Below are 27,478 nucleotides of genomic sequence, written 5' to 3'. Positions count from 1 at the left end.
TCAGCAAGATGTCAGCAGTCATACACATTATTGGATGTAATGCAATAACTGCTTTATATAAATTTTTATTTATTTTGAGCTTCAATAATATTTCAGCCACATTACATACAACACCAAAAATGACTGTGTATGGTGCAGCTAGGTACCACCTTTCATACACAATTTCTTGATTTTGGATCTAATGCAGTATCTCATTTAAACAATTTTTTATATATATTTTGAATTTCAATTATATTCCAGTCACATTACACACAGCACTACAAAGAATTGTGTACAGTGCAGTAAAGTGTCAGTCATACACACCTTTTGGATTCTGGATATAATGCAATAAATACATTAATTTTTTTTATTCAATTTGAACTTAGTATTTTGCCCATCTTACATACAACACTAAAAACTACTGTGTGTCAGCAATGATGCACAGCTCTTGGATTTTGGATATATTGCTGTAGCTACTCTTTATTCATTTTTAAGTATTTTGAATTTCAATAATATTTCAGCTGCATTACTTACAACATTAAAAACAGCTGTGTATGGTGTAGTGAGGTGTCAGCAATGATGCATAGCTTTTGGATTTTTGATATATTGCTGTAACTACCTTTTTATTACTTGTTATGCATTTTGAATTTCAATAATATTTCAGCTAAATTATATACAACATTAAAAACAGCTGCGTATGGTGTAGTGAGGTGTCAGCAATGATGCACAGCCTTTGGATTTTGGATATATTGCTGTGATTACTTTTTATTAATTTTTATGTATTTTGAATTTCAATAATATTTCAGCTGCATTATTTACAACATTAAAAACAGCTGTGTATGGTGCAGTGAGGTGTCAGCAATGATGCACAGCCTTTAAATTTTGGATATATTGCTTTAACTTTTATCAATTTTGAATTTCAGTAGCATTTCAGCTGTACTACACCCAAGACTACAAACAATTGTGTATGGTGCAGGTAAGTTTCAGCAATCATACACAACTTTTGAGTTTTGAATGTACTGCAATAATTACTTTAGATTAATATTTGTATTTTAACCTTCAAAAGCATTTCAGCTGCATTAATTGCAGTGAATGCTGCATTGTAAATCTAAGCAGTATTTTAGCTACATTATATCCTCAAGTAAAATTCAAAGTTTGTGTGTCATAACTTATCTGCACCAAACACTGCTGAATTAAATGTTCAATGTCTAAAATGTTATCGAAATTCAAAATGAAAAAAATGTACAAGATTTAAAACTTAAATCTGACTCACTGAGTGTTTGATGGATTTAAAAACTTTTGATTTGCAATTTGATCGACTTAAATAAGACGTTTTCTTTTCTACACTCTCATTTTTTAAACTAATATTTTAGATGGCTAAGGATCTATTGACCCTTCAAGACTGCTAATGTCTGACGATTACTGAACCTCCGTCATCAAGCTAACTATATTGGTATACAGGTAATATCAGTTTTTACAGGTAAGATATGCTCACTACTGTTAGCACAGGTGTGCATCACTCTCTGTGGTCGTACTGTCATGAATGTGTAAGTCTTTACTGACTACCGTAGTCCGATCAAATGTTATTAGCGCCGAAAAGACGAATATCGAAAACAAAACTAACGTTACCGTGGTAGCCCTTTCATCTTTCTGAGTCCACCTGCCTCCCAGTCAAATCAGAGCAAAATGTTCTCCTTACCTGTGAACGTCTCTGTGTGGAGGGTCGCTTTTGTTGTTTTTTCATTGACTGACACATCACTAAGAGGGACAGAAACAGTAAGAGCAAAAAAAGAGCCAAACGGTTAATGACTGCTCAGCTGTTTTAGCTGTTAACGTTAGACCAGTCTAATATCGTACAGGTGTGTGGAGGGCAGCCTGTTGACGGTGTTGAGAGTCGGCTGAGCTTTCGCCTGTTCCGTCAGTCACACACGTAGGACCCGGGTCGACGTTCAGCTGTCGAAGGTGTGATATTTAGCTGTTACTATAGAAATACTGTTGGCTATGTTATATTTTCACTGTGCTGAAAACCGTAAAGAGAAAATCTAAAGTTTGGTGGTTGCTTAGTTACCTAAGGTTAGCTAACGCTAGCTACCTGTTAGGTTAACATGGAGCTGAACAACGCATGTAAGTGTAAAGTTAGCCACAAGGTACTTTGTAGACTATTCTTTCGTGTAAGTTTATTTGGTTGATAAAATAATGCAGCGTTAGCTGTCCAGCTCTACGCATAGCTAGCTATCTAGCTGTATATAATGATCAAGTTCTGTAACGTCCTTTACGGTTTAGTTTTGGAAAGGAATGTTGTGGTAGGTGTGCAAATGGTTCATATAAGCCAGATAGGTTAGTTTAGTGGTACTAGCTCTGCTAGAAATTATTTAGCATCCTTTCACTTTTCTTGCCTTGTTCATTCACACTATATTGTGGTGTCATGGTGGAAAAGAACCAGGGGACGCCATTTTCTGCTCAAGGAAAATGCTCTTTTATTGAACATAGCAGAAGAGGATACTGCAAACAGCCAGAATTGCAGGGAAGGTCATTTCTAGCCATGTAGCTTCTCTCTGTGGTAGACACAAACCCACACTAACTAAACCCTCACAATAAAACAAAATCAACACATACAGACATATTTGAAACTAAAGAACAACAAAAACAACAACAAATGTCTCTTTTCGTGGGGGGTAATAGGTAGGTAGTACGCCCCTGAAGTCCCCTCTGTAACCCCAAGCATGTGGCAGCTACCACAATATACTGATTGGGAAATGTATATGGTGATAACAGTATTGTGTTTACAAGCATTAGTCAGCAGAACATTTATAGTTTGTGTCCTAGTTCACTAATATGTGAGAACTATACTATACTAGTTATACTGCACTGTACTATACTAAGTCTGAAGGTTCCTTTACAAGAGGAGTGGGTTTGAGTAATGATTTTGAGTGGGCATGCCTTTTTGAGTGGGTGTGTCTTGTGGTGGACATGTCCTGTAGTCTTGTGGGGCAAAGACAGTCCCCTCTAGGCTAATGTCTCATCTCTTTTGGCAGCGTGTAGTGAAATGCTAAGCCTCCTTTAAATAGTCACAGGTGGGCGTGTTAACCAAGATTATGTAACTGTAATTTGAGAACTTTGGACATTGTGCTGCAAGGCTGCTGCAGCAGTGGCACAATCTCAGTTTTATCTGCAACATGGCACCTGAGGAGTATGACTGCATAGTTATAGGAGCTGGAATACAGGGGTCTTTCACTGCCTATCACTTGGCCAAAAACAAGAAGAAAACTCTTCTGCTGGAGCAGGTTGGTTAGACTGTCACATTTCTGCAGCAGTGAAAGTTCAGCTTTTTGAAGAGCTTGTTCAGTTTTGGCTTCTTTACTTTTTCATTGATTGCACTTGGTGCAGTTAACACAATATTTAGTGTATGTACAGTATAAATATGCGGTGTAAAAGTCAGGAACCACCCTTGATTTATTGAATTTCCACTCTTAACAACTGTGCAAGGCCAGGTAGACGATCAAAACTGTTCATATCAGATAAACAGTACTTAAAACTTTCATTTTTTAAGATACAGGAGGAAATCAAGCTCCACTCTTGCTTCAGATCTGAAAAAAATCCACAGGTGTTTCTGTCCATCCTTCCACTGCAAATAAGCTGCTGGTGTTCACAGAACAACGGACTGTCCACCCCAGAGTCCAGACCTCAAAATCAAAGTGTTAGTGATTATTTGGATTGTGATAAGCAGAAAGTGCAACCAACTTCTAAAACTGAACTTTTGGAAGTGTGGAAAGATATCCTTGCAGATTTCTTTAAAAACTGAAAGCAAGTCTCCTGAATAAAATAGAAGTCGCAATAAGTGGACATACTAAGTACTGAAATAAATTTTTATATTTATTTTATATTTAGTTGTTGAGGTTTCTGTGTAATTTTATATGAACAAAGTTTATGTATTTCAATTTTCTAATTGTAAGGATGGTTTTTGCCTTTTAAACAGTGCTATGTATGTAGAAATGACATAAAAACCAATAAGCTGTCTTGAATATTCTCTCTTTTCAGTTTATCCTACCACACTCGAGGGGGAGCTCCCATGGCCAGACCAGGATCATACGTAAAGCATATGCGGAGGACTTTTATGCAACCATGATGGAGGAGAGCTATGAGCTCTGGGCCCTGCTGGAAAAGGAGGCTGGAGTCACGTTATACAGGTGTGTGTTGAGGGGGCACTAATAGACAGACAAAAGGGTATGAAGGGCCATTGCGTGAGACGTCTTGACCGTTTGCCTAATCATTGCAACATCCGTCATGATATGATGAATAATCCCAATCAGAAGCAGCGGCACGTTCTCATATTTGTGCCTCTTGTGATTTGATTGACATGTCTCAGTTTTGTACCACAAACAGATCTTTAGAGAAGTTTTTCCTGTTCCAAAGCCTTACCAATCTTCAGCAACCTAATTTTTCACAGTCTGTGATGTGTAATGGATCACCAGATGATTCTCCACTTAGCTTTGGTGCAGAGCCAAGCTGTAGTCTCTCTCTCAGCATTTATCTCTGCCTAGTGACTGATGGACCCTGATCAGAAAGCCACTGTGTGTCCTTGAACTTTTGTAAACTAGTGTACGGTGGGAAATGTGGGTGAAGCCTCAGTACATGTGCATTACAGTTCTCTGCTGGCTCTTAGCCTTGGACATTGGGCCTGCATGCAGGGTAATCATAAATGAGGGAGCGAATTGGTGTAGTGTGTGGAGGCCTCAGAGTGCGGTCAGCCTTCTCAACGCCACTCATCAGTCAAAAAGACATGAAAGGTGCTGAAGCGTGCACCCTGTCTGTCCCCAGTCTCTTCCAAATACATGCACACTATTAATACTCTCTGATAAATGAGCTAGACCATTAAAGGGTTCAGATTATTTATGGCCAAAACTGGCCAAAATGTGACCATTACTATTAAAGTAAGCTTGTAAACATGCTTACTTGCCTCTTACAGTGGTGCCACAGTAGTGTCTAGAGTGAGATTTTCTGATTTAAAGACTAGGAAATAATGTATCTTGAAGGTGGGAGGAACTTTTGAAAACTGAAAGGGATTTGGGGTGGGTACATGGGGGCAGGCTGCTTGCTAAACCAGAATGATAATGTTTCTGCTAGGAAGTCGAATATCATGTCTGTATTTATTAGCCTCTACATCAGCAGTATATCAGTGGATTTCTTCATTCCTATAGAGGGTATTTCCAGTGGTTGTATGATTATTTAATATTTGTATAATCCATGCTGGGTACTGTCATTAGAGGACATTTATTGACCAAAAAAAATCACAAAAAGATACAAAAGTGTGAATTCTGTCAATCTGGTGAAGATTAGGGACTCAGGTGCACTACAAAATGCTACATATCATGACAAAAACATATTAACTGCCTGTTCAGGGCAGAATGTAGGCCTCTCACAGTATAAAGAGTCAAGACTACTGAAAGTTGATGTATTAAATTGTGTATCATGATGTAATCCTGGAAATGCTCTGAACTGTCAATACATTACACATTACATTACTGCACTGGGTCAATTTCAGTTTTTGATTCACAGAACTTACCATACCAGTTGACTTAGATGTGTTAATGATTAGTTTACAGGCCTAACTGGAACACCTAACTATACAATCCTTTTTGCTGTAGGCGTACAGGGCTGTTAGTGATGGGTCCGGAGAATGGGAAGGACTTCCAGCTCGTTAAGAGTTCAATGCAGAGGAACAGTGTTCCTGCCGTGGTGCTGCAGAGGCACGAGTTCAGCCAACATATCCCCAACGTCAACCTGACCAGTGGGGATGCAGCATTTGTGGAAACCAATGCTGGAGCTCTGTATGCAGATCGAGCTGTCAGAGCAGCACAGGTCAGCTACTGCTGAAGAGACTATTTCCTCTCACTGTTTCTCGTCCTTTTTCTGAAGACTTTATTGGCTCTAGTACACTTCCATAAAAAGACAGAGAGCAGTAACTACAGCAACTGAAAAAATGGGCAGATATGTTGCAGGTACATAAGTGATTGTGCACACATATTTCAGTCAGTATCATTCACTTATATATTTCCAAGATATTTAGCTGGACAAGAACAGAACTTTGAAACTGTCCTCTCAGTTTCAGTGTTTGTGGTTACCACTTTTTGTAGGGCAGTATACTTTGAGAAGCTAACTCAGGAGCCTGTCTCATTAAACATGTCTAAGTTAACGTCAGTTTAACAACTTTCGCTGTTAACTCAGGTTATACTCAAGCTAAGATTAACCCCAGTGAGTGTGCGCATTAAAGCATGATATTTACGACAAACGGCCAATTTGTGAAACATGAGGAGGAGTCAAATGCTTATTTTTCAAAGAAAAAAAGAAAGTAAAGCAGTTATAGTGGTAAAGAAAACGAAACTGTTGCCACTGCCACCTCATTAGTGCTTACTGGGGTAATAGCTACCTAATATTATATATACACTGTATAGCCAAAAGTATGTGAACAGTCCTGCTTATTATTGAGTTCAGGTGTTTGAGCCACCCCCATTGATCAACTGTATAAAATCAAGCAAGTAGCCATGCAATCTCCATATACAAACAGTGGCATTAGAATGGGTTGTACTGAAGAGCTCAGTGATGTTAAACAACATCAACATCAACAAGTCCTGTGCATTGGGAGCTTCATGAATGGGTTTCCGCACCTGAGCAGCTGCACACAAGCCTAAGATCACTATGCACAATGCCAAGTGTCAGATGGAGTGGTGAATCATGCTTCACGATCTGGCAGTCTGATGGATGAATCTGGGTTTGGCAGATGCCAGGAGAAAGCTAGCTACCAGAATATAGTGCCTACACTAGTTTGTTGAAGGAGAGATAAGGGTCTGGGGCTGTTTTTCAGGGTTTGGGTTCAGCACCTCAGCTCCAGTGAAGGATAATGTTATTACTTCAGCATACAAAGACATTTCAGACAATTATATGCTTTCAGCTGTGTGGCAACAGTTTGGGGAATGCATTTCCTTTTCCAGAATGACCATGCCCTTGTGCCCAAAGTGAGGACAGTAAAGACATGGTTTGACGGGTTTGATGTGGAGGAACTCCAGTGGCCTGCACAGTACCCTGACCTCAACCCCACTGAACACCTTTGGGATGTATTGGAACATTGATAGTGAGCCAGGCCTTCTCTTCCAACATCAGTGCCTGACCTCACAAATGCTCTTCTGACTGAATGGGCAGTACTTCCCAAAGACACACTCCAAAATCTTGTGAAATGCCTTCCCAGAAGAGTGGAGGTCGTTATAGCTGCAAAGGGGTGGGTTGCAACTCCATATTATTGCTCATTGGTTTTGGAATGAGATTTCCAACAGGCTGTCCCATTTGGTCAGAAGCTTGGCCTGAAAAAACTTGGACGAAAAACTGTTATGATCCAAAATCCTCAACTTAACTGGCCCTGGAGCAGGTTTTTTTCTTTATAACGTTTGTGACCTCAGTCACATGAAGAAAATCGGTCTTTAACAAATCAAACATCTTAGATATCAAGACTATAAAGCAATTATTGCTCCAATAAGCACTAATGCAGTGGCAGTGGAGACAGCGTTGCCTTTTTACCTTATATGTGTATATATATATATATATATATATATATATATATACTACACACACACACACATATATGTGTGTGTGTGTGTGTGTGTGTGTGTGTGTGTGTGTGTGTGTGTGTGTGTGTGTATATATATATATATATATATACACATATACACACACACACTTTCTTTTTACTCTTTTTCTTTTTACCCTTAACTCCTCCACGTTTTACATCATTGGCTGTAAGTGATGTCACACTTTCGTGTGCACACACACACACATGATTGTCTTCGTGAAACAAGTTAACTGCAATTCCTGAAACTTAGTCAGGAACTCTGTCTGTGCTAAACTTGCTTTGGTGAGAAAGACACCTGGTTTCTCGTATAGCACACACATTTTTACACGGGTTTGGACAGTGGGGATCCATCCTTTCATGCATATCACACAATACTATTGACGTCTAATTGGGTCAAGAATATTTCTCAATGTTGGTTAAGTCATAGGATGATCTGAGCTTGCTTTGTCACTAAACCCTGATCCACTTAAGTGGAAAAGAGATTTAATTTGAGTGTGACATTAGCCTGAAGTTGCACTGCTGTTGCTTAGCAGAGAAAGAGAGGGGAAAAAAGGCTTTGAAGGAGAGAAAGTCTTTCTGAGTGCTCCATCAAGCACATAACTCTTACAAACTGATTCCTTTTATTTCAGTAGAAGCCAGACACAGTTAATCATTCCTCTGTGAATTTATTTAAAGTGATTTGTCTTCTTTAAGGAGAGCAGATCAAGCGTACTTCAGACACCATCATTAACCTTGGAAAAATGACTTACAGCTGCCAAAATATTCGTGCACCCCTGTTTTTGGAAAAAGATATTGAGCTGTATAGCCGAGGCTGTGTCCTCACAGAATGCCAGTGGACCTTGATCCTGACCATGCACTAACACAAGACAGCAACATCATTAGTGAGTGTAGCTTGTTAAGGCTTTCTAGCACTTGACTGCAGGACTCTGGCCTTGTACCTTTGCACACACACCATCTCCTCCAAGCCTCAACCTGTTCTGGTCTACAGCAGTCCCAGTGTGCAGTGCTAGGCTCCCTGATGCCTCTGTCTGAAAACAGCTCTTGCTTCTTGCTCATTATCTGGGATCATTCTTTCTGGTGTTGTACAGTCTTGGTGTGACTTTCCTTCAACCTCAGATCCGTTAAACCTGAACAGAAACCTACACACAGAAAAGATTCTCTATTAACAGTCTGAGGAACTTTAGAAAATGCCTCAATTAGCTGCTGTTTGTCAGTTTTGAGATTTGTCGGCATCTAAAAAACTGTCAGTTTTAAATAGGTGGAGTTTTTGGGGAAAAAAACAGCTGACTTTGACTTTAAATGTGTTTTGGAAAACACATTTATTTCTCTAATAAAGGAGATGTTAATCATATCATAATATAGCATTAATATTTTGTATGTGTAAAATGTATGTCATGAAAAAGTCATCAATATTGTGTCTTGCAACGAAACCCTTCAATCATTGAAAGCCTGGAAGCAACAACCAGTGAAAAGCAACTGCATAATCTGCGTATGAATTAGCTGAATAGATGCCCATTATGACAACATCTAATTTTATTAAGGATTTTTTGTCATTTTATTTATTTTTTTCAACAATGCAACATCTGTGAAAAGTTCATTTTTGTAAACAAATAATACAACCCCAATTCCAAAAAGTTGGGATGCTGTGTAAAATGTAAATAAAAACAGAATGCAATGATTTGCAAATCTCATAGACCCATATTTTATTCACAATAGAACATAGAACACATATCAGATGTTGAAATGATGAGATATTTTTACCTTTTCATGAAAAATACTAACTCATTTAGAACTTAATGGCAGCAACGCATCTCAAAAAAGTTGGGACAGGGCCATGTCTACCATTGTGTAGCATCCCCTCTTCTTTTAACAACAGTCTGTAAACGTCTGGGAAGTGAGGATATGAATTGCTGGAGTTTTGGGAGAGGAATGTTGTCTCGTTCTTGTCTGATGTATGATTCTAGCTGCTCGACAGTCCTGGGTCTTCTTTACGAGATTTTTTGTTTCATGATGCAACATATTTTCTATTGGTGAAAGGTCTGGACTGCAGGCAAGCCAGTTCAGCACCCGGACTCTTCTTCTGCGAAGCCATGCTGTTGTGATGGATGCAGTATGTGGTTTAGCATTGTCTTGCTGAAATATGCAAGGCCTTCCCTGAAAGAGACGTTGTCTGGATGGGAGCATATGTTGTTCTAAAACCTCTGTTCAGCATTGATAGTACCTTTCCAGTTGTTTGAGCACATGCAGCCCTATACCATCAGAGATGCAAGCTTTTGAACTGTGCGCTGATAACAGGCTGGATGGTCACTCTTTTCTTGTGTCCGCAGGACACGGCATCCGTGGTTTCCAAAAAGAATTTCAAATTGAGATTAATCTGACCACAGAACAGTTTTCCATATGGCTTCTTCTTTGCATGACACACCTTTAACTTGCATTCATGAATTGCAGGCCGAATTTTGTTAACAGACAATGATTTCTGGAAGTGTTCCTAAACCCATGCAGTGAGTTCCATTTCAGAATCATGCCTGTTTTTAATGCAGTGCTGTCTGAGGGCCCGAAAATCATGAGCATCCAATATTGACCGTCGACCTTGACCCTTGTGTACAGGGATTTCTCCAGATTTTCTGAATCTTTTGATGATGATATGTACTGTAGACGGTGGGATGTGCAAAGTCTTCACAGTTTTACATTGAGGACCATTTTTCTGAAATTGTTCCACACTTTTTAGACACAGTTTTTTGCTGATTGGTGAACCTCTTCCTTTCTTTTATTTACATTCACATTTTATACAGCATCCCACCTTTTTGGAATTAAGGTTTTAATAATAATAATAATAATAATAATAATAATAATGTGCTCTATGTACTCCATTGTACTCATAGTTTTCAACAGCCTTTTTTAACGTGACACTGCTGTTTTGCTGGCGTGTTTTGTTTGCTCCATCTTGACAAACCTCTGAAAAACTGAATATTGTGATGCATTTTGTTTATAGCATAAATGTTTTCAGCTGTCATGATCTCAAAAGAGATTTCCACCTTTAAAGATTCTGCATAATTAAATTGTTATGATGTAAACAAAGTCTTTTAGTGTGGTTTGTGCGTCTAAGAAGCTGTGTCACAAAAAGCTATTACGTAAAATACACTGTTTCCCATAGGTCCGAAATAAACCTGGGAAGAGTATCGGGAGTGGTGATATTCAAATGTAAACAGATCTCCAAACTCATCTCCATATTCTTTTTACTTAATTGGATATACACAGCAAGTATGGCTTGGAATAAAAAAAGAAGTTGTGTATTAACTTGTAATTTTGTAATGCATGTAGGGCTGCAAAAAATCCATATTTTGATATTTGATTATTCATGTGAAATGATCAACTAATATTCAGTGGATTGGTTTAAATGTGGCCTGTAAATGTGAACACCTGTAAGAGTAAAGTGTTTGCCAGTGTTCTGACAAACTGAGATACTGTTCATCAAGAGCTAAATTACCACCATGGAAAGAAACATGGTGCCTTGTTGAAGTCTGCCCATAATTTTGAGCTAAAGTGAGTAATAAATAATAGCTAAAAATAAGTGATATAATAATACAAGTGATATAATAATAGATTAAAGTTACAGCTCTATAGGCTGCAGCATCGTTTAAAAGGTTTAATATTTCAAAATACTAGCTCACTAGACGAGTTTTGAACAAGTTTCCAAGACAAGTGGACGGCATTTTTTTCACAAGAAAAAAGTTTTGCACCCCTTTATATTGCTGACCTTCTTCTCCCCAGTACTCCTGCTTAAACTCTGTGGTCCTCTGATGCTGGCCTTTCAGCCTTTATCTCTCTGTAACCACTCCATCCTCTCTTTCTTCAAAGTCCACCTCAAAACCTACTGGTTTTCTCAATACTTTCTTTTTTTGTCTCTCAATACTCCCCAGCACCCCATGATGATGACTCATAGAACGTTTGTCTCTTGATGTTAACTATGCAATATTTTTTCCCTTTCATGATAATCCCTTTGTTCGATGTGATCATGACTTTCTTATTCTGAAATGGCCTTGTGAAAGACCTATGTGAAAGGTACTATAGAAATTAAATGTATTATTATTATTTTTATTATTATTATTATTACTTGTTTTGGATACTTGGGAACCATTGGTCGCATTGTAAACATCAAAACCCCTAATCCCAATCACCACCAGTGTAAAGAAATCTTGGTTGTTAATTTACTCTGCAATATTTCACATCAAACCACTCTGAATAACTGAATTGTGCAGAAATTTTGAGTAAATGTGGACTTTCCCTTTCCCTAAAATTTGGTCATATCCCCCACTCTCAGCTTTAAAGTTTGTCACTGCCTCTTCTCCTTTCAGATGGTTTTCCAAAGACATGGTGGGGTACTAAAGGATGGACAGAAAGTGGCTCAAATCGAGCCTGGCTCCATGGTCACCGTGACGACCGGGTCTGGTGTGTACAGGGCAAAAAGCCTGGTGATCACAGTGGGTCCCTGGGCCAACAGAGTCCTCTCGCTCACCGGACTGCAGCTGCCACTGAAGGTACAACAGCCAAACTGACAGAGCCAGAGCAATTCATGCATTCACTCCCTCACACGCTCCGTCTTTATCAGTCTTAAAAAATTCATACTGCAACACTCTGTCTGCGAGAATGCCTGACGCCAGGTCGCCAAGCATTATCTGAAAGGAAATCATTTCCGCCACAGTTCAGCGCAGAGGTCAGAGGCTGGGAATTACACACAGCCCTGCAGAGCTTGACTGGCATCACCCCAGGTCAGCCTGAAAAGTCAGCCATTGCTCAGAGTAAACAAGCCAGGGCATTTCCCTCCCCCAGTGCTGCCCGCAGCCTAGGCAGTCTCAGTGCACACAATCTTCCACGTGTCACACACCAAAAGAGAGGTGATGGGGGAAATATTCAGTGTTGTTTAAGCTCGGAATTGGACCCGAAATTGGAATTGCATTATTCAGCGTAGCGTGGTCCTGAAAGGTTGCGCTCGAGCGAGCAGGAGTGTATGTGTGACGTGTGAATTTGTGTGCTGGTGGATTTTTATGGTCCCTGAATGAGGAAGCAGCCTGGACAGTTCATTAAAGTGAGAGCTAGTAAATGCTATCCTTTTATTACCTCTCCCAAGATGTGATTTGTATCAGTGTATATTCATTTAATTAAATCCTCATCCCTGATATTGCAGTAATAGTAGAACGCTACTCTAGTAATTGCTGCTGGATCAAAGACAACGATGATGCAGGGAAAGACCTGACCCAGTCAGTGTCAGTTAAAGTCTCTCTCTCTCTCTCTCTCTCTCTCTCTCTCTCTCTCTCTCTCTCTCTCTCTCTCTCTCTCTCTCTCTCTCTCTCTCTCTCTCTCTCTCTCGACAGGTGGTGAAGATAAATTTGTGTTACTGGAAGGAGAAGGTTCCGGGCTCCTACAGCGTCAATAACCGCTTCCCCTGCTTCATCCAGATACAGCCAAAGGAGGCGGAGCACGATATCTACGGCCTCCCGTCCAATGAGTATCCAGGACTAATGAAGGTGAGTGACAGGGGACAGGATTTGTCTGAAAGAACAGTTAAAGGGGAATTCCACCAATTTGGAATAAATAATTTCTGTGTAATTCAATAATTGATAAAGTCATTCATAGCGTTTTGATGTGAAATGGTTCATTGTTGAGAAACTTGCTGACATTAATTTCTTTACAGTGGTGGTGATTAGATCCAGGCATTGCAATGTCTGCAACAAAAATATAGCCATTTTATTGACCTAAAACCACTAGTGAACCTACATGTGTCTTCTGAGTTTTTATATTTAATGTTGATTGCAAAATAGTGATAAATCTGAAAATAAAAGTTCTCTTTGGGAACTATTTTGCCTTACAACACCCTGTATGTATTTCTCCACCATAAAAGGATGTAAAAAAAATTGCATTTTGTGCCAAAAGATTATCTCAAAAGTATCATAAAACAGTGTCTCGGGCTTCAGACAGAGTTTCTGTAACCATTTGATGTAGATTTTAGAGGCATTAAACCCAGATATCTGGTTTCTCTCACCACCCCTGTGAATAATTCTGACTCGGCAAGTTTCTCTAGAATGGGGTATTTCACACCAAACCACTCTGTAGGACTTTCTTTACATCTTAACCATTTAAGTATGCAAAAATGTTGAAAAATTGGTGGAAATACCCTTTAAAACTAGAGTTTGAAATAGACAAGAGTGCACCAGAGCAGAGCTCCAACATCTTTGGCCTATGTGAACGACAAGCTGAGCTACTATTGATGGTAATGTAAACTGTTTCTAATACAACCTTTGAACCATTTAATGTAATAAACTGGTCTGACAGACAACTCCTAGATAACTGATCTGCTCCCTCCTCTTCTCTTTTTTTATTAATCTGCATAATATCACTGTCAGAACAAAACTTTGCATCTCCAAAAAAAGAGAAGGTAAAAACATTCCTAAATTTCAATATGAAGTAATGAAAAACATTTCATTTAAAGTCTTTTTGAGCCATTTCAACACAGTGTAAACAGCAGCTGGTATTTTCAAATTATGCAAAAAGGAAACAAAAACAATGGAGATACAAGATTTAGTTCTGACAGTGACAATATGATTTTGTGAAGTGGCTTCTCCTACTCTCGTTCTCTAAGTTTTCTCAATCCGTCCTCCTGTTTCATGGTGTTTCAATTTGCTATATAAAGTAGTTCATTATGCCTTGAACTTTGAGTAGCCTCAAGGTAATTACTTGCATAATTTGCAAGCATTTTATTGCATAGCTAGTTAGTCTGGTTAAAGCCACTGACATAGCTATATGAAATGATCTTCATACAGTAAGCTATGTGGTTATTACAGACATTTTTCACTATGTAGTGGTTCAGCCATGCTGTGGTGGTGTTTAAATCCCCAGCAGTAAAATGTTTTGGTCATTCCATGGTTCAACCAGTTCACTGTATAGTAAACGCTATGTAGTAAATAGAGAATGAGTTAAAGTGTGAATCATTCTGAACACAGTGACAGACACACTGCACACCTTCCATTGTGTCCTCACCACCCCCATAACTGGGGGACAACTTTAATACTTAGGATTTCAGTATTTCTGCATACATATAAACAACTTATAAAATATAAGATATCATAAATACAAACATCTGAGCACCACAGTGCATACCTCAGATCCACTATTCCCCAGATGTCCAACCTGTACAGAGACAAAGTGGTTGTATTATGTATCTCCTGCAGGTAATGGAGGGTTAGGGAAAAGGACATGGAGAGAAACAGAAGAAATAAATAGATTTTATGTCTGGTTATGAATTTGTATATGTGTATACTTGTTCTGTGTGCATGAAGATGAACAGAAGGCACAGCGGTTACGTTGTAAGCCTGATTGGAACGTAAAAAAGTTCATGTAGATTGCTCTGCAAACAAGCTATTTAAGCAGACAAAAAAAGCTGTGCTGTTTTCTGTTTGTGGGATGAATAGTAGATGATGGTTCAATGCTTGAACAGTGCAGTAGCAGAAGTCGGCCTGTCTAATCTGTGTTTTCTTGGTCATTGCTGCTGGTCCTCAGCACACTCAGACAGATCATGCCTTTTCAACCTGGCCTTCCTGTAAATGCAAAGCATCAGTTCTACATGTGTACAAAGCAGCATTTCTTACTCCTGCTCTTGGCGACCCACAGCATTTACTAAAAACTGAATTACTCAAATTACTGAGAAAAGCTGTTTGAATATGTATTCAACCCTGTGCTGTGAAAGCTCCAAGTTCACACAGATAAAAGATATTGCCCTAACAAGGACACAGTTAGCTTAGAATTGGCCTCTTGAAAAAGTTCACCTTTTCCAGATAAAAGACCTCCTTAATTCAAGTATCATTAGTCAGACTGCAAATCTGAAGGAAAGCTGTGAAAATGAAGGCTGAGGAGCATTCAAAGGAAATTAGAGATAGAGGTATAGACATGCACAAGATAGGAAAAGGCTACAAAATAATATCCTAGTGTTGGATATCTCATTTAAGCACTATTGGATCAACTGTAAGGAAATGGAAGCTGCAACATACCACCAGGCAATGCCTAGACAAGGTCATCCATCAAAACTCTGCATTAGGGCAAGAAGCGGACTTGTGAGAGAAGCAACAGAGAGGCCAACAATCACTTTGAAAGAGCTACAGATTTCAGTGGCTGAGACTGGATTGAAGCTGCTCCAGTCAATGATACCAAGAGCTCTGCATATGACTGGCCTGTATAGCAAAGTGACTAGAAAGAAGCCATTGCCAAAAAAACATTCAAAGCAAGTCTGGAGTTTGTCAGAAAGCACCAGAGTGACCCAGCTAAAATGTGGGATAAGGTTTTGTGGTCAAATTAGGCGTAAATTGAGCTTAATGGTGAAAATTCAAAATGTAATGTGTGGTGCAAACCAACAATGCCTATGCTTCAACAAACACCATTCCAGCAGTGAGGTATCGGGGACAATTGAAGGATGAATGGATGGTGCAAAATACAGGTAGGTACAGCAAGACACCCTGCTTTAGTCTGCTAAAAAACTAAATTTGGGAGAGACTTCAGCAGGAGAATCATCCCAAGCACAATGCCAAAGCATTCTGCAATGAGCAACTCAAAGTCCAGATCTTCACCCAATCAAGGATCTTTGGCACATTGGAGTCCACAAGTGTTATCCAACCACCCTGAAAAATCTTGAATAAACCTTCCAGGAAGGAATGGGTGAAAATGACACATTTAAAGCTGTTATTGCTGGCAAAAGGTGGTTCTACCAAGTACAAACTCAATTCCAAAAAAGTTAGGACTGTATGTGAAATGCTACTAAAAACAGAGGGCAGTGACTAGTATTAAATTGAAAATGGTTACACAAACAATATTTTATATTTGACTTTATGAATTTCATTGTTTTTTGGTAAATATACACTTTTTCCAAATTTAATGTCTGTAACACATTCAGAAAAAGTTGGGACAGGATAATGTTTACCACTGTGTTACAGCACCTTTCCTTTTAACAACATCTTATTAAACGCTTGGGGACTGAAGACACAAACTGATCCAATTTTTATAATGTCCTTTTTTGCCATTCTTCTGTTATAGAAGTCTTTAGCTGTGCAACCATACAGGGGGGTTATTGTCATATTTTGAGCTTAATAAGACACACTTTTTCAATTGGAGACAGGTGTGGACTGCAGGAAAGCCAATCAAACATTCTCTGATTGCGTAGCCACGCTGTTGTATTGTGCAGGATGTGGCTTGAAGTTGGTGTCCCTGAAAAAGACGTCGTTTAGAGGGCAGCATATGTTGCTCCAAAATGTGTTCAGCATTAATGGTGCTTTCATCTATGTGCAGGTTACCCACCAATACCCCCATTTCATGACAGACCCTGGCTTTTGAATTTTTTTATGCTAGTAACAATCTTGATGGTCCTTTTCTTCTTCGGCCCTCCAAACATAACATCCATTATTTCCTTAGATAATCTGAAAAGTTGACTCATCAGACAACACTACACATTTTCACTGTGCATCAGTCCATTTCAGATGAGCTCGAGTCCAGAGACGACGGCAGCATTTCTGGACTTTGTTGATATATGATTTGCACTGTGTATAGTACAGTCTTAACTTTCGTTTTTGGATGCAGCGATGGAGGGGGTTTATTGATGACATTTTTCAAAGTGTTCTCCTGGAATCTTTTGATCACATTATGCACTGCAGAGAATGATACACCTATACTCCTTGCAGTTTCTGGCTGAGGAACTTTTCTTGGATGTATTTCACAATGTTACTGGTCTTAAATTGCCCCTGTCCCAACTTTTTGGAGTGTGCTGCAGGCATCAATGTATTTTACCAAAAAAACAAAAAAAAAAAACAATGAAGTTGATGCGTTAAAGCATTATATATCTTGTCTTTGTACTACTTTCAAAGTAGATTTGTAAATCACTGCTTTCTCTTTTTGTTTGCATTTTACCTACTGTCCCACCTTTTTTGGAATTGGTTTTGTAATATTTTGAAGGACCTAAATAGTTATGCAAGCAGCATTTTTTTTTTTTACAATCTGTTCATAAATATGAATTTTGACTTTGACTTTAAGAGCATATTGGTTTGCAACAAAAAATACTGGTTGGAGCGAGTGTCATTTATAATCCAGATGAATCTGATGACTTTTAAGGTCATTGAATACTTATTGTATAAACTCAGGGCTAGAGACTAATGGAACAGATTCATATCATATCATTTTGAACTAAAAGGTAATTATTATTACATTTAATTAGATATTAGATATTTTGAGTCAGAAACTGCAAATGTAATGAAAGAAAGTAAAACAGAAGGGTGAAGCACTGGCAGTAAAAGCTTTCATGTATAGAAAAAAAAATTAATTTTACACTTCAATACATGGCCATTGCACACCTTCTATTCTGAAAGCATTGGCATACCCACTGAGAGCACCTCTCCCGAGCCATTCTTTAGACCTAAGCACAAAGAAAAGCTGCAGTGTTCTTTGTTTCAGGGTTAAACTAACAGAGGGTGGTTCAACGCTTGAATGGTGGCGTAGCAGTAGCCCTGCTCTCTGATTTGTGTTCTCTTGGTCATAGTGCTGTTTCACGCTGGTGCCTCCCTGGGAGTTCTCAGACTGATCACGCTCAACACGGCTGAAAAGCAGAGCACAGATGGTTGAGTCATGTTAGATGTATTATCTCTGCTCCAGAAAACCAGAGCCTGGTTTTGTGTGCCTATCGGCTCCTCTCCCACAGCGCACCGCAGAGTGATGTATTATGGAGCTGTAGTGCTGTCTCAGGTCCCAGATGACACGGCTGTAGGAGGCCATTCTCTTTTATGAGTCACGTAGACTGGATTGAAGTAAATTTGGTCTCTGTGTCTGGGTGTCTCTCCTTTGTCTAATCCGAGTGCCACTGTTTAATCTGTTTAATCTCATTTCTTCCATCCGAATTGTCATAATTCTTATTTGTTCATTGTAATTCTGCTTATTAAAAGGTTGGTCTCACATTTCTGTAAAGCTGCTTTGTGACAATGACTATTGTACACAAGTACTATACAAATAAATTTACCTAACCTAAACTCCTGTTCTTTAGTGGCTACCCTTGTGGACAAGCTTGGACGTGGCGTTAACAAAACATAATGGAAACATAAAGAAGACTTAAGCAAAACTTGCCTTTGTCTTTCCATGTGATCTCATTGGGCCTCATTCAACAATATCTTCCTAAACTTTTTTTTAATGTGTTCTTGAGAAAGTTCCTAAGAAAAAGTCTGTGTCAGATTTATAACCTATTTTTAAACCGCAGAACTGTTCACACCTTTGTGCTTGAGGGTGCATAGATTCTGTTCTTATCTAAGAACAAATCCCAAATAATATTGGTGAATGTCAGAATCTTTCTGACAAACTGCATAAGTGGGTTTTAAGAAGAAAAGAAGATTGGTGAATGAGGCCCTTTGTTATCTAGGAGACACTACAGAGAAATTAAGATCTTTTTTTTATTTTTCTTTCTTATGGATTAGTGCACAACTAAATTATATGCTAAACGTGATTAAGGTCAAACCTCTACAATGTTTGTTTATAGTTGCAAAAATAAACAGAATGCTACATCTGCATGAATCAGGTTGTGCTTTATGTAAATGATATGTACATGAGTAGTGTGTACACCATTATAGGCATAAAATCTGCATTCTTTTTATGCAACTGAATAACTGATGAATAAGGACCATTCTGTCCTAATAGTGTGAACTTTTAAATGCATAGCCTACAAAATAAAATTAAAGGAATAACATAATCCAGATTTAGATTTGGACAAAAACTGTGTGCTCAGTAGGTTGAATGGAATTTTTGTCAACATTCTGTAAAGCTTGTCCAATCTGGTTGTAGTTGTTATGGAAAAACTAGGGATGTAACAGTACAACGTATTATAATGTATCACAACATAACATATTGTATTGTTATATTGCAACTAGCATGTTAGCTTGTGGCTAATGTGTTTCCCTTGGGTGAACGTGTTAGCTTGTGAGCATTGTATTAGGTACAGCTTTTGTTTCAGGTATTGTACTTTTATAATGTTTAATGCTCTAATGAACTAAAAATACTGACTTTACCATAGTAATATAAGGTACATTTTTAGCCATGCCATATTTTTGCATCATATGAAAATTGAATTGTGAATATTGTTACACCTGTTAAAAAAAAAAATACACATTTGTGGGCAGAGCATGGTTAGGTCAACTGAAGTCAAACTATGTTGTGCTTTAGTTATGCTACCACATGGGCAGCGAGACAGATCCGAACGAGAGGGACAGACAAACAGACAGAAGTGACGTGGATATCTTGAGCCGCTACATCAGGCGCTGCTTCCCTGGCCTTGTGCCCGAGCCTGCTGTAGTGGAGAGCTGCTTGTACACGGTGAGTTAACACTCACATTCCTCTTTAGATACGGCCATGCATCAGGCCCACTGTTAAAGCCTCAGTAAAGAAGTGTCAAAATTTGTCACACAGTGCATTTTTTACACCTGGGACAGCAGATTGGCATGCTATGCATCTGTAAGATTTGCAGATGTGTATGCTTATTACTTCATAGCTTGACTAATTTATCAGATTTGCCATCCACATGGCATCAGTTAAAAATATACACATCTTCAAAAGTCAGGATAATGCACAGGTGGGCTTCTACATACACTATATGGACAAAAGTATTGGGACACCTACAAATTACACCTACAGATTCTGGAGTGTGTATGTGGGAATTTTTGTCCATTCATCCAGAAGAGCATTTGTAAGGTCAGACACTGATGTTGGACGAGAGGGTCTGGCTCACAATCTCTGTTCTAGTTCATCCAAAGGTGTTTGATTGGGTTGAGGTCAGGGCTCTGTGTGGGCCAGTCAAGTTCTTCACACCAAACTCACCCAGCCCTGCCTTTATGAACATTGATTTGTGCACTGGGGCTCAGTCATGCTGGAACAGAACAGGGCCTTCCCTAAACTTTTTCCACAAAGTTGGAAGCATAGAATTGTTCAAAATGTCTTGGTCTGCTGAAGCATTAAGATTTCCCTTCACTGGAACTAAGGGGCCTAGTCCAACCTCTAAAAAACAACCCCATAGGATTGTCCCTCCCCTACCAAACTTTACAGCTGGCACAATACAGTCAGGCAGGTAACATTCTCCTGGATAGAAAAGCGTGATTCGTCACTCTACAGAATGCGTTTCCAGTGGTGGCATGCTTTGCACCTGAAACTCAGTAATTAGGCGTGTCCCAAAACTTTTGTCTATATAGTGTAAGTTAAGTGCCAGTTGTGCTCATGTTTAATATAAAACATATAATCAGTACACAGTACAGGAGAGTAATGGAATATATATGCTGTATGACTGTAATGAAAACAAAACACTAGAAAACTGTTAACCATAGCTGTAAAAAAAAACAGTAAGCAGATTTTTAAGTGTATTACATTGTTTAACCCTGTGCAACCGAGCATCTCATCAGTTCTGAGAATTTGCTGATTGACTTTAAACTTGTTCAAATCTGCTGCCAGTGAAGTTATGACATATGCATGTCCAAGACGGCCACAGTGAAACCTATTAGCATGTAGGATCTGAGCTTTCTGTGTTCTAGTCTAGCGAGGCCAGACGTGACGTCAGAATAAGAATACATGTCTGGGGACAACCTGTTAAAGTTTTGGTGCTGGTTTGCTGTAAAATCAGTCACGAACAATAGTCCATCCCCTCTAAAATACATCACATATTTCTATAGCCCATGCTCTTTTAACATCCAGAATACAGCAATAACACACGCCAAACAAGTTTGCTAGAAAACCGTTATCATTAGCTAACTGAAGTGATTTTCTCTCGCAAGAGGTAATGTTTGTTTTGGCACATCATGTGTTCTCCACACACGACACTCATCTACATACTCAACATGAGTTTTTTGGGGGAACTTCAGTGATGATTATAGTACAACCACGGGCTTGTTGTTCATTTGACAAAGCTGACGATGGCACCATCTCCCACTGCTTTGAGCTTTCTGCCTTCACAGGGCAGCAGATTGGTGTAAAGTTTTCTCATTCAGTTTGTTCCCACCCTAATAAGTCTACATTCCCACCCAAATCTCTCTTGGTTGTCCTCAGACAGAGTTCTGTGTTCTCTTTCTTTGATCAGTCAAAAAGTTTCAGATTTGTTTGATCCTGTTCTTTACATATCAAATAAATGCAACAACAGTACTGAGTAATTACACAATTAATAGAGATCTACTGGAAGAATTTTTTGCATCAGACTTAAAGAGTTAAAGACAAAAAGTCTGCTGAATCAGATATTGGAATCAAAAATTGCATAAGGAACGGAAGAAAGACTGACCCCTGATAGGAAAGCTTTCATGTTCAATGGTTCATGGTTCAAGCTTTCATGAAATAGTTCATCTTACACATCAGTACACGGCCTTTAAACGACACTCAAAACTTGTGAAGTTTAACATATTTCTGAGACTGTGGAATCCTTTACAGTGTTAGTCTGCAATGGAATGCATTTTCAAAGAAACTTTTCTGACTGCTTGCTGTATCTGGTTGCACACTGCCCAGACGCAAGCAAAACAGAACTTCTTTACAGGATGAAGAGAAAATTGATTGGAACAGTATAAAAACAGATGATAATTGTGCGAGGACACGGAGGACCAGAGCTGTCCTTTTAAATGGGATCTGCAGAACAATGTCTTTGTCAGCTCCACCATATTGATTACTTTCACCTTGCCAAATAAAGAGGGAACATCCTAAGAATATACAAGCGCTGCTGCCAAGTACAAATGCAATTGGAGGCTTTTACTCCCGATCAATTCAATTACATATTCCTCTATTAGAGAGGCCTTTCGCTGACATGCTGCTTTCAGTGTTTGGGATGAAGGTGATGGGTTGTTGAGAAGTGTAATAACTTTTATTTAACTTCTGCAGAAAGTTTGGCTAAACTGTTCTGCAACATCCCTTTGGGTTTTCGAACTAACGTCTGGAGCTGAAATCCATTCTGAGCTATTTGATTTGGTTCAGGCATTGCTTTGTATTCAACTGATCTGATTTCTTTTTCAAATGAATAAAGGCAGTAAAGCAGCTGGTAAATATCATTCTGAAGAGTTCTGTGTTTAACCTTCTCTTTCCCCGCTCAATCACACTGCCCATAGGTCACGCCTGACCACCACTTTGTCCTGGATCGTCACCCCACCTACAGCAACATAGTGATTGGAGCTGGATTCTCAGGTCAGTTCAATCAGTGAACCATACACACGTGTCATACTCCCACACACATACGCAGCCTCACCATCTCAAAGAGCCAGCTCAACTTTTAATGAGGGACTGAGCAGGGGCAGCAGTGAAGGACGGCGAGTGAAGCCCCCAGTGCGGACCCCTTTTATCCTCTAATTAAAGGCACTTGTGGCTCCCTGGGCTCGTGCGTGCTTCCACAGCCGCCGCTCCGGGCCCAAAGGGCTCTCCTGGCATTTGTTCCATCTGTTCCATCGCCTTGTCCTTTAGCTAATTACAGGCTAATTAATTTCTGCTCAGACTCGCTCTGGAGGAGCGGCCGTGGGCCGAGAGGGGCTCCAGCAGCAGCGTTTCATTTTAAAGGCTTGGGAAAAGATGTGCAGAAGCTCTGCTATTAGCTTCATCATCTGCATGCTATTCATCTCGCACAGCATTGTTCACACTTAGAGACAGGGCCTGACCGATATACAATGTGGCTGGTTATATTAGCTTAAACTGAGGCTCCACAAATTGTGTGTGTGTATGTATGTGTGTATATATATATATATATATATATATATATATATATATATATATATATATATATATATATATATATATATATGTATGTATGTATATATATATATATATATATATACACACACACACGTACATATATTAATTATTTAACATTCAGACCGTCTAGTGCAAGATTTGCAATTGTTTAGCATTCTATTTATGCCTACTTATGACTAAATGTCACTACAGTCCCAACAGTCCACACTCCAAACTGTATCCCAATCCTCATTCGGGGTGAAACAATTGTAATATTTGGAATTTAATAGCATGCAAAAGTCAAACAATGTGTCTGTCTCTTACTGACAATTGACAAGGCCTCAATTTTCACCACCTTTTAGCTTTATTCACACATTGGCAATGTGACATTGACTGTGAAGGCATGAATGCCAGAATAATAGAGAGAAATTGAGAACACAAAGGTATGTTGGACATGATTGCTTCTTTGTGCAAAGTGAGTTGAGATTTTTGAGTTCTGAGTTTTCTGTATCTCAGTTTCAGTTGTTTTTCCTATTCTGAGGTTGACAGCATCTGGTCTGTTAAACTGCACAGCAAGTACTGAAGACAAGGCCGAGAGTGGCGGCTGGTCGTTTGTGACAAGGCCCCTCAGTAGATGTAGCGGTGGTTGAATTATTATGTTGTTTTTGTATTACTTTGGGAATGAAATTATACACCACAAATGTGCTGAGCCTATCCAAAACAGCAGCCCTGATACTGCCACTGGAGAGAGTTCTGACCGTGTTGGAAGACATATTGAACACTATACAATTGACAACTGAATCACAGTCAGTGAAGCACCATGTCACTGAAAAGATTGCAGTATAGAGTGAAAATCTAAAACATAAATATAAAATCATATGGGAACTTCTAGGTGTCTTCTTCAGTCTCAGTCAGAGCCTAGTTAGAGGAGCCACTGAAGAGGAGTGATGGAGAGTGTTGTACGTAGCGGGGCTGCCTCGGGAGTATCCTACCTGTTATCACGCTCTGGCACCCACACTCCACTAATGATTTATGACGTTTATTCTTCTGCCTTAATACCGCATTAAGGACTATGGTAGGAGCCGAGGAAGCCTCACTATTAACCTTTCCCCTTCTCTCTCCTCTTTATTGTACACTGTAATGACTGTGTTTGCGCCCGCGCTGCTCCAGCGGCCTGACCACAGCTGATGTATGCGTAGATGACTGGAAACCTCAGGGGCTGTGACAATTTGGCTACGATTCCGAGGCTAAAGCGCAACAGGGTTTAGGAAAAAACACCGCTGCTGCCCTTTCTCCCCGCTTGCGCCTGTCATCAAAGCTGGGCTGCCAAAGTAAAGGCCTCTCGGTTGCCATGGCTACCCCATCTGAAGGGCCTCGTCACAAACGTCCTTCCACCACTCTTGGCCCTGCCGTCAGGACTTCAAAGAGTGCACCAGCACAGAGCTGAGAACATGCACTGCATTTATGAACGTCCCATATTCCCTCACATATACAAACACAGCCCATAATACAGACTCAAACTCATGTGCATTGGGGGACAAAGTCCTTAATTTAGCATTTGGCCGAAGTCCGTATGAGAAGGAAATGTTTTGTGACAGCTGGAGTGAGTGTGCCAGAGTGTGTTTTTTGTATTTTCTTTTTCAGTGCCCTCTCATGTGGAGATGCTCTGACTCAACAACAGACCACTGACACTGGCTATTTATGGAGTGGCTATATTATTCTCTGCACTGCTTCAGTCCATGTTGTGGCCAGAATGAATGGACAGCATGTACTCACCTGTTCAAAAATCTTGTTTGTATCGCCACAGGCCATGGCTTCAAGTTTGGCCCCGTCGTGGGGAAGGTGCTGAGTGAGCTGAGCATGGGGCAGGTTCCCTCCTACGACCTTTCACCTTTCAGCATCAGACGCTTCCACATCCAGCCCAAGTCTGCTCTGTGAGACCACAATCTGTAAATACACACAGCTTTTCTAAAATCAGCAGATTAAGAATGCCTACTGCACTGTGGTCATTTGAGGAAAATATAAGGAGCAACTGATTGGCCAGGACAAAACTTTGACTTTCAATCAATCAATGCATATGCTTTCCTATACAATGAGTGTACATACTTACTGTCATGTGTAACAAGTGCATAACATGTCACACCACTGCTCTACACTCACAGTTTTCAAGTCAAACTTTGCTCTTCATGAGTGTTCAGCTGCTAACAGCACTGTCATAGCATGGTAAATGTCATTTTTGACTTAAGATACTGTAATATTTTGCAAGATTTTGTGCTTACATGTAATGCAAAATACAAGTAAAAAAAACTGAAATAAAGACTGTGATATAATCAATAAACATTATTAAAGTTTTAAAACGTACCATTCACTACCCAGTCCACATGGTCCATATATGAAACTTAAGCTAGAAAAACAGCCTGTTTTTCGTTGTGTCACAAACACCAGCTCATTTACATACAAGTAATGTAATTATTTGACCTCAGGGGACAAAAATAAAATGCAAAATAAAATTGATTACCAGATGCAAAAAGTAGAGGGTGGAAGTTGGTTACACTGAAAAAAGTAATACATTGTATTTACTTCATTCAAATATATACATTTTGTACCTTTTCACATGATTTAAGTATATTCAACACAATTACTGTGAATGTAAGTAAATTAAAAAGACAAATTATCATGGAGTATATTTACATGGAATTGATGTACAGTACTGTGCAAAACTCAGAGACCTTCTTTTTTATTTTTGGTCACAACAGCCATTAAGTACAAATACAAATTTATTATAGATCTTATATATCTTATGTATATTTTAGAGATCTTGTATCTGTCGTATATAGATACAAGTGGATCAGCTTGCACAAGAAAGGACAGAGTCAAAGGACAATAAGTGACAAACAGGAGTTTCCAAAACAGAAGTTCAAAAAATGATTAAAAGATACAACCTTCACTCTTAATTTAGATCTGAAAAATCCACAGGTGTTTCTGTCCATCCTTCCACTGTGAGAAGACAACTCAACACTATGAGTCTGACAGGATGTGTAGATGTCAAGAAGCCCTCACTGAGAAAAGAAAATAGACAACAAAAAAGGAAAACTTGGAAATCAAACAAAGAAGCTGCTGGTGTTCTCAGAACAGTGGACTGAACCCCCAGAGTCCAAACCTCAACTCACTGAATGTGTTTGGGATTACTTGGATTGTGAGAAAAAGAAAAAGCATCAACCAACTATATAAAACTGAACTTTGGAGGTCCCTACAGATTTTTTGAAAAACTGAAAGCAAGACTCCTGAAAAGAATGGAAGTGATAATAAAAGAATAGTGCAACACTACATATTGAAAAAAATACATATTTAGCTGTTGTGTTTTATTTTTTTCTTAAGGCTGACAAATGACTATTTTGGACTTAACAGCTGTTTTAACTAGAAATTTAATAAATGAAATAGCAGCTTCTGTCGTTTGCACAGTACTGTATACATATTAAATTATGTAAATTCTATGCAGGACATTTTTTCAGTGTATCTGCTTAGGGTTAGGAATAATCAAGATATGTTTTTGTTGAGTTTTGCATGGTGATAATTTTGTATTAACTGTATGATTACCTGCCCAGGGACACAGCAGCTTGGAATTTAGCTGATTTAGCTAACTACTAGCAACTGAAAACATCTTTTCTCACTTGGGATGAATGTTTTTGTACATGGTGCCTTACAAAGTAAGCGTAATAAACTGCTTCATTCGGACTGGGCCCATACACTGCTTGCTGAATCAACAGCTACCCTGCTTTAGAACCCATTAGGCTCCTCAAACAAGATTGTAACAGTGTTGTCCGATTCCTGAACGCGTTCGTCTGTGACAAAGGGCATTCGACTTAAAGCACACGCTTGTTTTATGCATTACTTCCTCCTCTGCTCCCTGGCGAGGGGGCTCCGCTGCATATAAAGCACATTGTTAAAAAGACATCATCCACTGTGGCGTTTGTCTCCGAGCAGCCGGGCCGCTTGTTGTTATGCTGTAACTATTTTGCCCTGTAAACATGTTAATCACTAATCAGGCAGGCCGTTACTATAGCCGTCCGCCACCATCAGTGAGAATGAGGAAATTATACAGCATGACAGCGGGGAGGCCGGGGCCCA

The 27,478-nt window shown here is 39.3% G+C and overlaps 1 protein-coding gene across 2 annotated transcripts; it reads left to right on the top strand.

Moving 5' to 3' along the window:
- Nucleotides 1–1,821: 1,821 nt before the first annotated feature.
- pipox (pipecolic acid oxidase) lies at nt 1,822–25,707 on the top strand. Of its 2 annotated transcripts, none has more exons than XM_036561540.1 (8): nt 1,822–1,941; nt 4,018–4,166; nt 5,625–5,838; nt 11,956–12,138; nt 12,973–13,125; nt 19,835–19,984; nt 22,738–22,813; nt 25,158–25,707. In XM_036561540.1, the coding sequence occupies exons 2-8, from the start codon at nt 4,102–4,104 to the stop codon at nt 25,286–25,288; spliced, it is 972 nt and encodes a 323-aa protein (XP_036417433.1). In that variant the 5' UTR covers nt 1,822–1,941; nt 4,018–4,101; the 3' UTR covers nt 25,289–25,707. The 2 variants fall into 2 exon arrangements, with proteins under 2 accessions (XP_036417433.1, XP_036417425.1); XM_036561532.1 differs by lacking the exon at nt 1,822–1,941 and adding an exon at nt 3,111–3,263.
- The last annotated feature ends 1,771 nt before the right edge of the window (nt 25,708–27,478 follow it).

This window comes from Colossoma macropomum, unplaced genomic scaffold (assembly GCF_904425465.1).
Source record: "Colossoma macropomum unplaced genomic scaffold, Colossoma_macropomum, whole genome shotgun sequence".
NCBI classification, from domain to species: Eukaryota; Metazoa; Chordata; class Actinopteri; order Characiformes; family Serrasalmidae; genus Colossoma; species Colossoma macropomum.
Note: the sequence above shows the minus strand (reverse complement) of the source record. Positions and strands in the feature narration are given on the sequence as shown.